Source organism: Elephantulus edwardii, unplaced genomic scaffold (assembly GCF_000299155.1).
Source record: "Elephantulus edwardii isolate Elephantulus edwardi_28Jun2011 unplaced genomic scaffold, EleEdw1.0 scaffold00041, whole genome shotgun sequence".
NCBI lineage: Eukaryota > Metazoa > Chordata > Mammalia > Macroscelidea > Macroscelididae > Elephantulus > Elephantulus edwardii.
The window spans coordinates 18,968,384-18,983,217 of NW_006399791.1; the positions used below are offsets into that span (position 1 = coordinate 18,968,384).

General features: G+C 38.8%; 1 protein-coding gene across 1 annotated transcript in view; it reads left to right on the forward strand.

Moving 5' to 3' along the window:
* The window catches only part of CHD2 (chromodomain helicase DNA binding protein 2), a 143,156-nt gene that overhangs the window by 61,811 nt on the left and 66,511 nt on the right, over positions 1 to 14,834 (forward strand). Inside the window, exons 17-19 of the mRNA XM_006885193.1 lie at positions 6,525 to 6,713; positions 9,906 to 10,068; positions 10,698 to 10,850. Of these exons, the coding sequence (XP_006885255.1) occupies positions 6,525 to 6,713; positions 9,906 to 10,068; positions 10,698 to 10,850 (505 nt within the window). The remainder of the gene's footprint in view (positions 1 to 6,524; positions 6,714 to 9,905; positions 10,069 to 10,697; positions 10,851 to 14,834) is intronic.

Genomic DNA, 14,834 nt, shown 5'->3' on the forward strand with positions numbered 1-14,834 from the left:
TTGAGTTGATGAGTAAATGCTCCATACTTCAGAATGCATATGACTGGCTATGTTGTGCCATATACTGGGTAGTCTAATGAGAAACAAAACTGATTCCTGCTCCTGGAGATTGTTAACCATTTTCTGAAACTGAAATGTGTTGATTTCCACTAATTTTAAATTTTACCTTAAAAAATTGAGATATAAGGAAATACACTGAAATACACTGCTGTAAGTGTCTCATTCTTTCCAGTAATGTAATTTCTAGAGCCGTGTCGCTGTTTCCATGTTCTAGTTTCAGAATATTTCACTCACCTCAAACAGTTCCCTCTGAACTTGATGGCCATAATCGCTGCTTTTGCCTCTAGCTACAGGTGACCAGAGGGGACCGTTTCCCAGCTGTTGTTTAGAGATTTACCTCTTATAGAAGTGCCTTCAGATGGCATGCTGCTCTGCAGTATTTATGTGTGTGACGTTTAAACTTACATGTTGTGATGCTCATGAAGTCAGTGTGTGTCATTCTCATTGACTGTGGATTGAGATTCCATTGAATGAATGTGCATTATGTAGATGATGGGCATTGGAGCTGGTCGGAATTATGTTTCTTTGTATATGTGTGTGAATGTATATTTTCACTTTCCTTCAGTAGATATTTGACAAATAATTTGGAAAGCTTCTAGTTTATTTTTAAAAACTACCAAGGTGGTGGTGTAGAAAATCAGGCTGTTTCTCCCCACTCAGAGCAGTTGTTAGCCATTTGTGTGTGGGCTTTTTTTGCATTTCTTTTAATTTTTTTACTGCATATTCTTTCCATTTTTTCCCTTGTTTATTCATTGTTGCACATTTTCCTTCCTGCCGACCCCTCCCCCCTCAGTTCACTTTTCTCTTTGAAAAGAAATTATTTCATTGTTATACAGTCCCCTACCCCCTCAGGTCCACAGTCCACTTTACTATGCATTCCTTTTTCTGGAATCTTGTCTTGAAAATAATACATAGTGATATATTCCTTTTAAACAGTTCTCTCTCCCTCATCTGTTTCAATGCAGTATACCTTATTTATCCCCTCCTTTCTTAGTTTTCCCCCAACCCCGATGTCAGTCCTGTTTTAAAACAGTGGCACTATGCAGTATTTGTCCTTTTGTGACCGAGATATTTCACTCAGCATAATGTCTTCCAGGGTCACCCATTTTGTATAATATTTCATGAGTTTCTTGTTTTTCAGTGCAGCTTAGTATACCATTGTGTGAATACACCAGAGCTTCTCTGTCCATTTGTTTGTTGATGGGCACTTGAGCTGTTTACAACTCTTTGCTATTGTGAACAAAGCAGCAGTAAATATGGGTGTGCATATATCTCCTTGGGTGGCAGATCTGTTTCTTTAGGGTAAATTCCTAGTAGTGGAATTGCTGGGTCAAATGGTATTTCTATTTCCAACTTTTTGAGAAAGCGCCATACCGCTTTTCATAGTGGTTGTACCATTTTACACTCCCACCAACAATGAATAAGGGTTCCATTTTCTCCACAACTTCGCTAGCATTTGTTGTTTGCTACTCTGTTGAATTTTGCTATTTTTAATGGGATGAAATACCATCTCATAGTTATTTTGATTTGCATCTCTCTTAGAGCTAGGGATATTGACCACTTCTTCATGTGTTTCCTGCTGTGCTGGTCTTGATTTTACAAACTCCCTTAGGTTCTGTTTTTCTTGGAATATCTTGATCTCTCCTTCATATTTCATGGACAATTTTGCTGAGTACAGTATTCTTGTTTGACAGTTGTATTCTTTGAGTGTTTGCTATATGTCATTCCACTGTGTTCTTGCTCACATGCTTTCTGCTGAGAAATCAGCATTTAATTTTATCTGTTTTACCTTATAGGTCACTCTTTGTTTCTCCCTTGCTGCTTTCAGGATTCTCTCCTTATCTTAGGTTCTGGCAAAATTGGCTATGATATGCCTTGGTGTTTTTCTTTTGGGGTCTACTCTATATGGTGTTTTTTCAGTTTCTTGAATATATGTTCTCTCATTCTTCATTATGCCTGGGAACTTTTCCACTAGTAATTCTTCCACAACTTTTTTGGTGTCTTTATTTGCTTCTTCCTGTTCTGGAATTCCAATGGTGCACATGTTATTTCTCTTGATGGTGTCCCATTTTATTCTTAGGTTTTCTTCTTTTTCCTTCCTTTTTGATTCTGCTTTTGTTCTAGTGGATCAGTGGTGACAATTTTGTCTTCTATTTAACGGGTTCAGCGTTCCATCTCTTCAAATTATGTTGACAGTATCTGAGACACTGGACCTCATACTTTGGATTGTGATTTCTTTTTTTTTTCAGAGCCTCTAACCCCTTCTTTGTTTTATCTGCATTGTTTTGGATTGTTTTTTGGGTTTTTTTAAAGCTCTTCCTGTTTTTTGCTTTCATTGTCATGTAATTCTTCAAGTTTGTCTTTTACTCATTAAATATTCAATCATTGTTTTTTTGAATTTGGTGTCAGAAAGTTCCATTAGACTTTCTGATTTCAGGAAATCCATTGATACTGTGTCACTTTCTGGGGTGACATCTTGCTTTGGGCTTGTTTGATGTAGCCTGCTTTCTTTTGTGACATTGCTGTGGTAGAGTTTTCCATGCCTGAGGCAATGAATGGTTGGTTCTTGATTTGAAGCAAATGCTCCAGAAGAGGGTAGGGCCGGAAAGTTTCAGTTTAGGACCTGTGAAAGCACCCTCTTCTGTTTATAACTGTTGCAGACCAAGGCTTTCTGGACTAAAGGCAGTTAGCTGTTCAAGTTCCAGCTGTCAGGCCTGCTTTCAGTGGCCCACCACTTTCGCTATCATCTGTCCTCACTCTGGTCCATCCTCATCTGGTCTGTCCTTGCGCCAGTCCATCCTCCCATTTGTGTGTTTTTGTGCAGTGTCTGTTTCATCTTTTTATCATTGTAGAATTGGATTTAGTTTAATGAATATTGTATTGAAAAGAGTTTAAAAGATGTTCTAGGGTTAAGTTCTTTATGATTTTTAAGTTTTTCATCCTTTTCTGTGACTTGTTTTCATTTTCTTCATCTTTTCCATTTAAGAATGAAACTTTTGATATTGAAGGAGTATTCTTTCTACTTTAGATGTATCTATAACATTATTGTCTTAATTTGAGGTTACAGAGATCATCTCTTTTATTTTCTGTTAGAAATTTTGTGGGTTTAGGTCTTAGATTTAAGTCTGTGGTGATTTTGAATTAATTTTTGTTTATCATGTGAGGTGAGAGCCTAGGTCTGTTTTTCAACAGGGTGTTCTGGAACTTAAACTCACACCAATTGCTGAAGACTATCCTTTCTCCATTGGACTGTCTTGTCACCTTTAGTAAAAATCAGTGCAACAATAAATGTGAAGTTCTCTTTCTTGACAAGTTGTTTTACTTCACTGTGTTAACTATGATGATACTACAGTCTTTTTTTTAAATTTTTTAATTTTATTTCATTATTTTTTGTGTATACCGTCAAATCAGATCTGACTGATACAGGAGGAGATTGTTCCTCTTTCTCCTGCAGAGCATCTGGTGGATTTGAACCGTGTACCTCCGAGAAGCTGCAGTGCAGCTTCTTGCCACTAGGCCACCAGAGCTCACCGATACTACAGTCTTGATTAGTATACCTTTATACTATGTTTTGGTCATTCTAGATCTTTTTTCATGTTAATTTTAGGATTAGTTTGTTAATTTCTACCAAAAAACTTGCCGGAATTCTGATAAGCATTTAGTACGAGTTGCCATTTTGAGGTTGGTGAGATTTTTAATCCATGATCAATGCCATCTTCATAATCTCTGATATAGTTAAGCCCATTGTTGTAGCTGCATCAGTCCGTCTTGTTGGGGGTCTTTGTCTCTTTCTCTGAACTTTGCCATTCCTGGGATGATGTCCTTTTCCAGGGACTGGCCCCTCTCTTTACAATATGTCAAGAGTACATGAGAAGAAGTGTTCACTATCCTTGCCTTTAAGCAACATCCTGCTTGTCCTCATCCAGGACAGACTTGTTTGTTCTTTTAGCAGTCTATAGGGTATTCCGTCTTCTTCTCCAATACTGCAATTCAAAGGCATAGGTTCTTCTTCTCTTGCATGTATAGGAAGAAACTTTTCCTTAGGTCAGTAAATTCTTTAGGGAGTGATAAGTTTGAGTTAGATATAAAGTGGAAAAAAATGTATTTTTAAAAATATTGTTCTTAGGGAGCTCTAGTGGCCTAGTGATAAGAAGCTCCACTGCAATCCCAGAGGCGTGTGGATCAAATCCACCAGATGCTCTGCTGAAGAAGGAGGGACATTTTCCTCTTGTACCAGTCAAATCTGATTTGACAGTACACACACAAAAAACAGTAAAATTTTTTAAAAAATTAAAAAGAAACCAACCTCCCCCAAACACACCATTCTTCTTTTTAGTTTTGAAACAGACTCTGAGTGGACTGCATTTTCCACATCCAACCTTTTCATTAGTAGCTGAACCATGAACACCACCAAGTGAGGATTCCTAGATTAGTGTGTTGTTGTTAGGTGCCGTAGAGTTGTAGATGACTCATAGTGACCCTGTGAATGAAAGGCCTGAGCACTGTTCATAGAGTTTCTGGAGGCAAGTCATTTCGGAAGTGGATGCCACTCCTGCTTCCAAGCTTGTTTTAGTCGGGGAGCTCCACCAGACACTGTCCACCATAGGTAACCATTATCACATTTGGCACATCAGTGTCACAGTGGTTAGCATCACAGCAACCACGAATTACTGCTGTACTGCAATGAACAGACAGACCAGTGCTATACCACCTAAATGAATGTTTGACAGAAAAATAATTAGATTATTGTCGTTTTAATGAATTTTTACATATATTAAGTAATAAAAACAGTCTCTTGAAATTATCTCCAGGTGTTGAGAAAAGGCACTCAACCCTATAGTTAGTCTTATTGACTTCTACTTCACATGTTTTGAATGTGAGGTTCAGCATTAATAAGGCTCAGTTTACATGGTTCTTTTTAATGCTCTTATAGTTTTAATTCCTCATTTATTTTATTTTTTGCTTTTAAAGTGTTTGTGCATTAGCCTAACCATACAGCAAAATACAGTTTACCTCATATATCAGGCTGTAATTGATAATTAATTATCTCTACTCCCCCAACAGCTTTTTGTCTGTCAAGGGCAGTGCTGGTCTTCCTGCTGGTACATAATGAAATGCTTAGCACATGACAGCTGGTTCTGTGGATATTGTATCTGTCAACACAATGCTCTATGACATTCTGTTTTGCCAGGGAGCACATGCATATCTGACTGCAAACTCATTGCTGTCAAGCCAGTTCTGATTTTGGAGGCTGAATCTTAGCAGGAAGGTGGGACTGCCCATAGAGTTTCTGGTGAATTTGAGCTGTCAAAAATAAATGGCCTTTTAGTTAGTGTAATGCACTCCATAGACTACACTTACACCACTGAGCTCCTTTATGCTGAATGTTGTTGTTAGTGACTGTTTAATTGAGCCATAGCTGACCCACCAGCAGATTTTCAGAAGCAGTAAATTACATGGGAGTTTACCCATTTTTCTCCTGTGGAGCTGCTGGTAGATTCAAACCACATACCTTTCTTTGAGTTGACAGCACAATTCCTTTCCCCTAAGCCACTGACCTCTCTAGGTAACACAGAGTCACTTGGGTTGATTAGTCTAAGATTCAATTAGACTTACAGACTAAGGCTGGACAGGAACAGCTGTACCACAGAGCAGACCAGGGCCAGTGATAAGGTTTTAATTTCTTACCTCAGTTAATATAATGCTCTCGTCAAACAAAGTATTTGCACAAAAAAATAAGTCTTCCAATTTCATTGTCCTCTTAATGGCAAAACCTGCACATTTTCTTAATCTTCATGAAATTAATTTCCTTCCTCCTTAAATTTTTTAGTAGCATGATCTAAATATTCTTTTCTGCCACAGATCTCTTAGTTCACTACAAATGGTTAAGTGAGATTATTATTGGAAAGTTTGTTCTGTTGAATTTTGGCAGATTCATTATAAAAGGCAAGTTTGGAAATAAATGAGGTTTTTATTCTCAAATTCTATGAATAGTACATTTATATCACTTTTATTAACCCTCTTGCCAGCCTGTAATCTTACTTTCTATGTTTATAAGCCCATTACATTTCAAAATGATGAACAAAGGTGATTATTGGTAGAAATTAGTCTTTTATCTCTGAATTTAGTTTTTACAAAAAATTAACACTCTTTCATGAGCAAACCTATTATGTTTATTTTTGTTCTAATTGCATGATACATTCAAATGTTTAATAAACTCCTCATCCAATCTCTGAAATGCAAACCTGCTGTTAACCAGTGTAAATTGGGCAGCATTGATTCAGATGGTACCCATTCTCTTACTCAAGAAGTAGAAGCTGCTTCATTTATTCTACGACCCTTATAGGAAAGATGAACTTTCATAGCCTCCCATTATCCCCAATTAAATATGTTTTTAAAACATGTTTTTATTGGAAAAGTGCTCTTCTCCTCTGTGTGGCTCAGTGGTCATGTTTTATCCTTAGGTTTGAGTTCTGGGAAGATTTTGAGGAAGACCATGGCAAAGGGAGAGAGAATGGCTACCAGAGTCTTCACAAGGTGCTAGAGCCTTTCCTTCTCCGGAGAGTCAAGAAGGATGTAGAGAAATCCCTGCCAGCCAAAGTGGAGCAGATCCTCAGGGTGGAAATGTCGGCGCTACAGAAACAGTATTACAAGTAAGGACACTGCGTGTGCTGGCCAGGCCCGAGTGAACTTGCAGTCAGGACCGTTTGATAGATACTTGAAGCCTCAACTTAAAATTAAAGAATAATTTATTCAGGATTAGAAAGAGAGGACTCTCTTGCTTTTTTTCTGTGAGTAAGTGAGAAGATGGTTGGTAGCATTTTCACCTGTCTGAAATATATGTTAACTCTTAGGGCTCATCCTGCTACCTACAGATAGGCCTATTTCATTTATGTATAAATTTATTCTTTCCCATTCCTTTGATCATTTGTTAAGCTTTTCAGCATATCAGATGTTCTGTTAGATAAACGTTATACTCATCTTTGTATTCCCAGGGAGTCTCAGCCCTGCTAAAAGCCTTGTTGTGGAGTGGGGAAGATAAGCTATAGACAAAGAATTAAGAGTATACTATTTAATAACTGAGGCATTAAAAAAGTGGGAGCTGTAGAAGGACTCAAGTGTATGCTGATGAGTGAATATCCATCCCTTCCTAGCACTCTGTATTTAGTGTTTTCTGTTAAAATATAAGGAGGAAGGGAAAAAGGGAAGTAGGCAGAAAAAGGGGAAGGGTGGCAATCACTAGGCTAACAAATGTTGTGGGTGGGTTGGGAGGATGTAAAGGGAAGAGGAAAGAGTAATTGGAGACTTGAAAAGATAGTGTAATTATAGGCATAGATCAATGGTAATTGATTATATGTGATACACTATATATGAATGATTGTATGAAACACAATGTGAACGAGGGATCATGTAGAAAACAATATATATGAATGAAAAAATGTAAATAAATTATTGTATGAAAACCAATTAGAAAAAATTTAGTAGGGCCTTTATTTAAAAGACTGGAGTAATCGGCATAGATCAGTACTAATTTGTAAAATACAGTGTATATGAATGATTGTATGAAACACAATATAAATCAAAGATTGCATTTAAAAGAATTTAAAAATATTGAAATAGCGAATTTGAGACAGGATGATTTAGAACATGCTTATCATGAATTTTAGTTTTACTGATTTAAAGTTAGATGTAGAATAAGTGGAACAAATTATATCTTCATGAAGATCATAGTCCTTTAAGATAGGGGTTCTACTAATCTTTCTACTACTGTTCCCTTGCTTGTTATTAATAAAACATATATATATTTTTTCCTTTTTTTTCTATAATTATATTTTATTAATTTTCATAAACATTTACAGAGATTTTGGGCTTCCACTCATTCATTGTTGCACTATTCTCTCTACCCTCCTCCCAGTTTGTTCTTGTCCAAATGCCACAGTGCTTGTCAAAGCCAGTTCTGATCAATCTTCTTTGTCAGTGTATCCTTTGCCATTCCCTATCACTCCTCCCTGAGAGAGACTTCACCCTGAGTCATAAGGAAAAGGGCACGGCGTATTCTCTTAGCTACTTCCTGCTGAAAAGGGACGCTGTGGGTTTCAGGGTGAAGATCTTCTCTCACTACTCTAAAGGGCCCCTTTGGCAGTAGGAAACACATAGACTATTATGGAGATTGATTTTGGAATTCAGATGCACTCTTATTGATTGTGCTTGGCCATACATGTTCATATCCTTGAAGATGTATCATGGGGGTGTTGCAACCTAGAAGGCACAAATTTGACTAACAAGTTATAAGTACATGAGTCCAAAAATTATGGAAAAGTAAAAGAAAAGATTCTTTCATTGTTTTACAAACCCTCCCCCAGGTCCCCTCCACCATGCAGCCCTCGCTCTAGTCTCCTGTGATGACAGAAATACCCAGTTACATGTCTCTTTTAAACGGTTCTCTCCCTCCTCTGTTTCAGTGCAGTACACATTATTGAACCCATCTTACTCAGTCTCTCCCCAGCCTCAAGGACAGTCCCATTCTACAACAGTGGCATCATGTAATATTTGTCCTTTTGTGACTGGGATATTTCACTCAGCATAATGTTCTCCAGAGTCAACCATTTTGAATAATATTGCATGAGTTCCTTGTTTTTTAATGCAGCATAGTATTCCATTGTGCGAATATACCACAGCTTCTCTAGCCATTCGTTTGTTGATGGGCACTTAGGTTGTTTCCAACTCCTTGCTATTGTGAACAAAGCTGCAATAAACATGGGTGTGCATATATCTGCTTGGATGTCAGCTATGGTCTCTTCAGGGTATATTCCCAGTAGTGGAATTGCTGGGTCAAATGGTATCTCTATTTGCAACTTTTTGAGAAAGCGCCATACTGCTTTCCACAGGGGTTGCACCATTTTACACTCCCACCAACAGTGAATCAGGGTTCCAGTTTCTCCACAACCTCGCCAGCATTTGTTGCTTGCTGTTCTGTTAAATTTTGCTATTTTGACTGGGGTGAAATGATATCTCATAGTTGTTTTAATTTGCATCTCTCTTAGGGCTAGGGATTTTGAGCATTTCTTCATGTGTTTGTTAGCCATCTGAATGTCGTCTTTGGTGAAGTGCCTGTTCATATCCTGTGCCCATTTTTCTATTGGATTATTTACCTTTATCTTGTTGTGGTGCTCAAGTATTTCATAAATTCTGGATATAAGTCCCTTATCTGATATGTTATTACCGAATACTTTTTCCCAGTCAGTGGCTTCCCTTTTTACCCTACTGGAGAAGTTTTTGGATGTGCATAGGGATTTGAGTCTTAGAAGGTCCCATTCATCTATGTTATCTTCTCCTGGTTGTAGCTAAAACATATATATTATTGCTGTATTTATTTAGCCAATCTACTCAACTGTTAGCTTATTTCCAATTTTATTTTGCAATAAAGAGTACTTCAATGTGGGTATATATCTATATCCATATAGTTCTATCTCTCTCTATTTGTCCATCTGTCTGTCCATCCATTATCTATCTATCTATCTATCTATCCATCCATCCATCCATCCATCCATCCATCCATCCTTCCTTCCTTCCTTACTGTACTGTTACTTTTTTTCTTGTAATTATTCTGAGGGCCATGCTGTTGAAACAGTCAGTAATGGAAATATTTATATGTGCTGAATGTGACTAGAGACAAGAAGGATCCTGGCTAGGTTACAGAAGCTGCAAAATAAAATAGCCCTTCTTCCTCTTAAGTTTTATATTTGGTTTTCTAATAACTCTGCTGTTTCTTAGAATCTTGTAGTACCACCCTCAATTCCCTTCTTCTCTGAGTACATTGATATCAGTGTTGTGTTCATTGGCAGGTGGATTCTGACAAGGAATTACAAGGCTCTTGCCAAAGGAACCCGAGGCAGCACGTCGGGCTTCCTCAACATCGTGATGGAGCTGAAGAAGTGCTGCAACCACTGCTATCTGATCAAGCCGCCTGAGGAAAACGAGAGGGAAAATGGGCAGGAGGTTCTGCTGGTGTGTCCTCATTCTTAACTACCTTTAAAAAAATAGTTGCTAGGAAATGGCTTTGATGAAGATGTTCCTTTTCCTTCTTGATGTGATTCTTCAAGGAATATTTTTTAAAAAGAAGGAGTTACTCAGTTTGGTGGGAGGATAGAGGGGATAAAGGAAATGGGAAAGATCCGATGGGAATCTGGAAAGACGGGGTAATAGGCATAGTTCAGTGATGTTTAGTTTTATAAAGCGTAATGAATGGGTGTGACTGTATGAAACACAATGTAAATGAAGGACAATGTGAAACACAATGTATATAAACTTTTATGCAAACCAGTATTAAAAAAAAGGCACTTGGAGGTAAAAAAACCCAAACAAAAACACAATAACAAAACACTCTCCAGGTAAACAAAATAAAGAAAAGAAGAAGCTGTAAAGAAGCAGTTAGAAAGACTTGAGTAACCTGAAAAGTTCAGAGGGGTCAGTATCACAGGGACCTGTAAAATGAGCATTTCACAGAGCTGTGGGTAAGGGGGCCTATGTGGGCTTCATCAAGCCCTAGTGTGAATTTGGCATAGCGGCTCTTTGAGATGAAGGGCAGGCTAAAGTGTGGGTTTGAGCATATTGACTGAGAATGGCTTCCTTTTTAGTCCCTGATCAGGAGCAGTGGGAAGCTGATTCTCTTAGATAAACTGCTGACAAGACTTCGAGAAAGGGGCAACAGAGTCCTTATTTTCTCCCAGATGGTACGAATGTTGGACATCTTGGCTGAGTACCTAACCATTAAGCACTATCCTTTCCAGGTAAGAATGTTCAGTCATTTCTCAGGGTTGTATGCTTTCTTTGTATGAAACAAGAGTTTGCTTTTTTGACAAAAAATTGAGCCTAGGTTTCTACTCCCTTGTATTTTTCCTCCCAAGCCCACTGCTGTCAGATTGATTCTTTCTCATAGTGGCCAAATAGGACATAGTTGGGTCCTCAGAGGGTTTCCAAGGCAGGGACTCTGCAGGGTGGCAGAATTTTTTTTTTCAGTGAGGAAAAAAGAAAATTGAACGTGAGAATAGCTCGTCAGTAACGTTAGACAGATGTTGTACATCTTTAAGTCTGTGGTAAAAGTGGAAGGATGAAGTACGAACCTGATTTTAGAATCTCAAATCCTAGAAGGAAAGAAGGTCAGAGGTGCCAGTGTTGTGTATTCACCATCCTGGACACTGACCTTGACTGTGGGCTTGGGAAAAAGTAGGACAGGGCTACTAACGCCTGGCCTTTGAGCCGGGAGAGTGTCTCTCCTTCTCCCGCAGGACTTTCATAATCATTCAGTTATTTTTATGGGCTAAAAATAAAAGGATATCTTCAGCATAGAGATTTTTAAAAAAATTTTGGTATGTTAGAATCTGACATATTTACAAGTATGTGTGTAATTTATTTACCTTGAGTCATGCAGTAAAGTTGTGATCATCTCCTATAATTTATAAGTATTAAAACTTGAAGGCCTTTATTATCATCTGGAAAGGCCAAGCTTTAAAACTCATTAATAGTGTCCTTCAGAATGTGATGAAAGGCATTACTCTAACCACAGTACATAAGATGGTCAGTCAGAAGCTTGGTTCTTGTGAAAACCTGTGGTTATTATAAAAAAAGTATTGTTGTTATTAAATGCCATCAAGTTGAGTACAACTCATTGAGACCCTATGAACAACAGATCTGAAGTCTGTCCTTTCCTGTGTGAACCTCTGACACATTTGAGCCCGTCATTAAACCAATTATTTGTCAGTGCACCTGGTCCTTGTGAATATTCAATTCTGGCTCATCGTTCATACGAGAATAACAAGAATGTACCACTCTCTCAGCTGTAACGAGTCATACACAGGCACCTCCTTCTCACTGTCGAGTCTTCTCAGAGCTTTTAAATTGGACACATGCTTAAATGAGAGTCTGACAGTATGTGTTTGAAATCTGGAAATGGCTTTCTTTTAATAATCACATTACCAGCACATATTATGTCACTGATTAGACATATCTAAGAAGAAAGGAGGTTCCTGTGTCTGATAGGACGAGTCTTCAGGAAGCCATGGACCTGATGGCCAGAGCTCTGGGGTGAGGAGACATAGATCCTTCCAGACTCTGTCACTAGCCTGTTATTGATCTTTGGCCAGTCTTGTCTCAAGTTAGTTTTGTCTTCTGCACACTGAGATATGTTGTTGTTGCTTGTTGTCATGTGCCGTTGAGTCGCTTGTGACTCATAGCAACCCTATGTATAACAGCTCCAAACTCTGCTCTGTCCTGTGCCAGTCTCATTGTCTCCGACACACTCATCCCGATTGCGCCAGTCACCGAATCAATCCACCTCCCAGAGGGCTTTCCCCTCCTGCGCCTGCCTTCCACCCTCCCAAGCATGATGTCCTTCTCCAAGGACCGGTCCCTCCTTAAAACATGACCAGAGTATGTCAGACAAAGTCTCAGAATCCTTGCCTCCATGGAGCATTCCGATTTAACCCTCTCCAGGATGAATCTGTCCATGGTACCCTTAGCACTCTTCTCCAGCACCACAGCTCAAAAGCATAATTTCTCCTTCTATCCTCCTTAGTCATTGTCCAGCTCTCTAATGCATAACAAGTGATTGCAAAGACCATGGCCTGTACCAGACACACCTTAGTCTCCAGAGACACACCGTTGCTCTTGAGTACTTTAGAGAGGTCCCTAATAGCAGACTTTCCCATCGCAATAAGTCTTTTAATTTCTTACCATCGCAATAAGTCTTTTAATTTCCTGGCTGCTGGTGCCAAGAGTGTTGATTGTGGAGCCAAGCAGACTAAAGCTGTGAACAATCTCAATCTCTAATGAGATATATTACTCAGTAGTTTTAGGTGCAGTAAATGTGCAAGTTAGAAAGAGTTAGAAAGCTTTTATATGTACAACTTGTGGGCAATAAGTCTTCAGAATTTGCTTTACCTATTATGTATTTTAACTTTAGTGACATTGCTTTTGGTATCTGTAGGTGACATCTAAGGATCTCTGGTTGTTTAGTGGTAAGGAGTTTCTCTGCCAACCCAAAGGCAGGCAGTTTGAATCTACCAGCTTTCTGAGGGAGAAGGGTGGGCAGTCTCCTCTTACGTCGTTTACAGCCTCTGAAACCCATTGGGGGTTCTGCTGTGAGTCACTTCTGACTCAATGGCAATGACTTTGGCTTTGAATTGACATATGCTGTAGTAAAAGAATTGTGAGTTAATTATTGAGCTGCTAATGTGGTATCAAGATTGGAGAAAGAATCACCAACAACCTGCATTAGCTGATGACACAGCTTTGCTTACTGAATGTGAGGAGTACTTGAAGCACTTGTTGCAAAAGACCAAAGCATACAGCCTTCAATATGGATTGCTTCTCAACATCAAGAAAACAAAAATCCTGCCTAATGGACCAAGAGGCAGCATCATGAGAGATGGAGAAGAGATTGAAGTTGTTAAAGATCTCTGGACATCCACAGTCAACACCTATGGTAACAGCTGTCATGAAATAAAAGGCATGTTGAACTGGGAAAATCTTCAAGTGCCTTCCTCTCCAAAGTGCTAAAGATAAAAAATGTAAGGGATGAGGATGTGCAGGGGGAGGGAGGGATTAATCATGGAGTTGTATAATTTGATGGGGAGGGGTGAGGGAAATTGGAAGAATCTCTTCTCAAAAATAATGTATTCGAATTTTGTAAATAAACTAGTATAAATTGACATAAAAATTTTTATTACTTAAAAGTTTAAAGATAGCATGCACCTGACCTAAACCATGGTGTTTTCAGTCACTTGCTATGTATCTGTCTGAAAGTTGGCCAGTGAATAAGGATGAGAAGAATGCATGCCTTTGAATTGTGGTTTTGGAGAAGAGTACTGAATATCCCATTGGCTTCTGAAAGAACAAAGTAATCTGTCTTGGTGAAAGTACAACCAGTGTAAGGCTCTGGCCTTAGAGGCAAGGAGGGTGACCCAAGGGTGACAGGTTGTTTCTGGAGCACTTCTGGACTAAGACTAAGAAGCAGGTCTGCCTATCCACTACTGAAATAACAGGACTTAAAAACCCTATGAAGAAAAAACTCTATGGTGCTAATGAACGAGTCTGTCATGTTGGAAAGCACTCAAAAAATGAGGAGAAACAGCTACAAACAGCCACTAATAATTAGAACATGGAGTGCACAAAGTATTAATCTAGGAAAATGGAAATTTGTCAGAAATGGAATTGGATAAAACTCGACATCATGTACGCTAGGCAGATTTTCAGGAAGGGCTAGTCTTTGGAAAGACATACTCTACTGTCCAGGTGGAGAGTCAGGGGAAGAGATGGTACTGAACGAGGTGGCCTGGCAGAGACTAACAGTGGCTCGAGCGTGTCGAAGATGATGAGAATGGCACAGGTAGTTCAGGTCGTTGTTCATGGGTTGTGATGGGTCGATGGCACCTAACCACAACACGGTTGGCATTTTTAATCCATCAGCCACTCCTTGAAATAAAGATGTGGTAGTTTATTATTACTACGATTTACAGCCTCTGAAACCTGATGGAGCAGTTCTACTTTGACCTACATAGTCACTGTGAGCCAGAATCTACCAGATGACAATAAGTGACGAAATGCCAGACACTCAGTTGAAGACAGGGCCTGGCTGTTAGATAGAATTCCCCAGTATACTTTGCTCTGTTTTCACAGTTTAATCCTAGGGAAAGCTGAGAAATATGATCAACTTCATTTTGACATATTTTCCAAACAAAATTATATTTTGTGTGTGTGTGTGTGTGTGTGTGTGT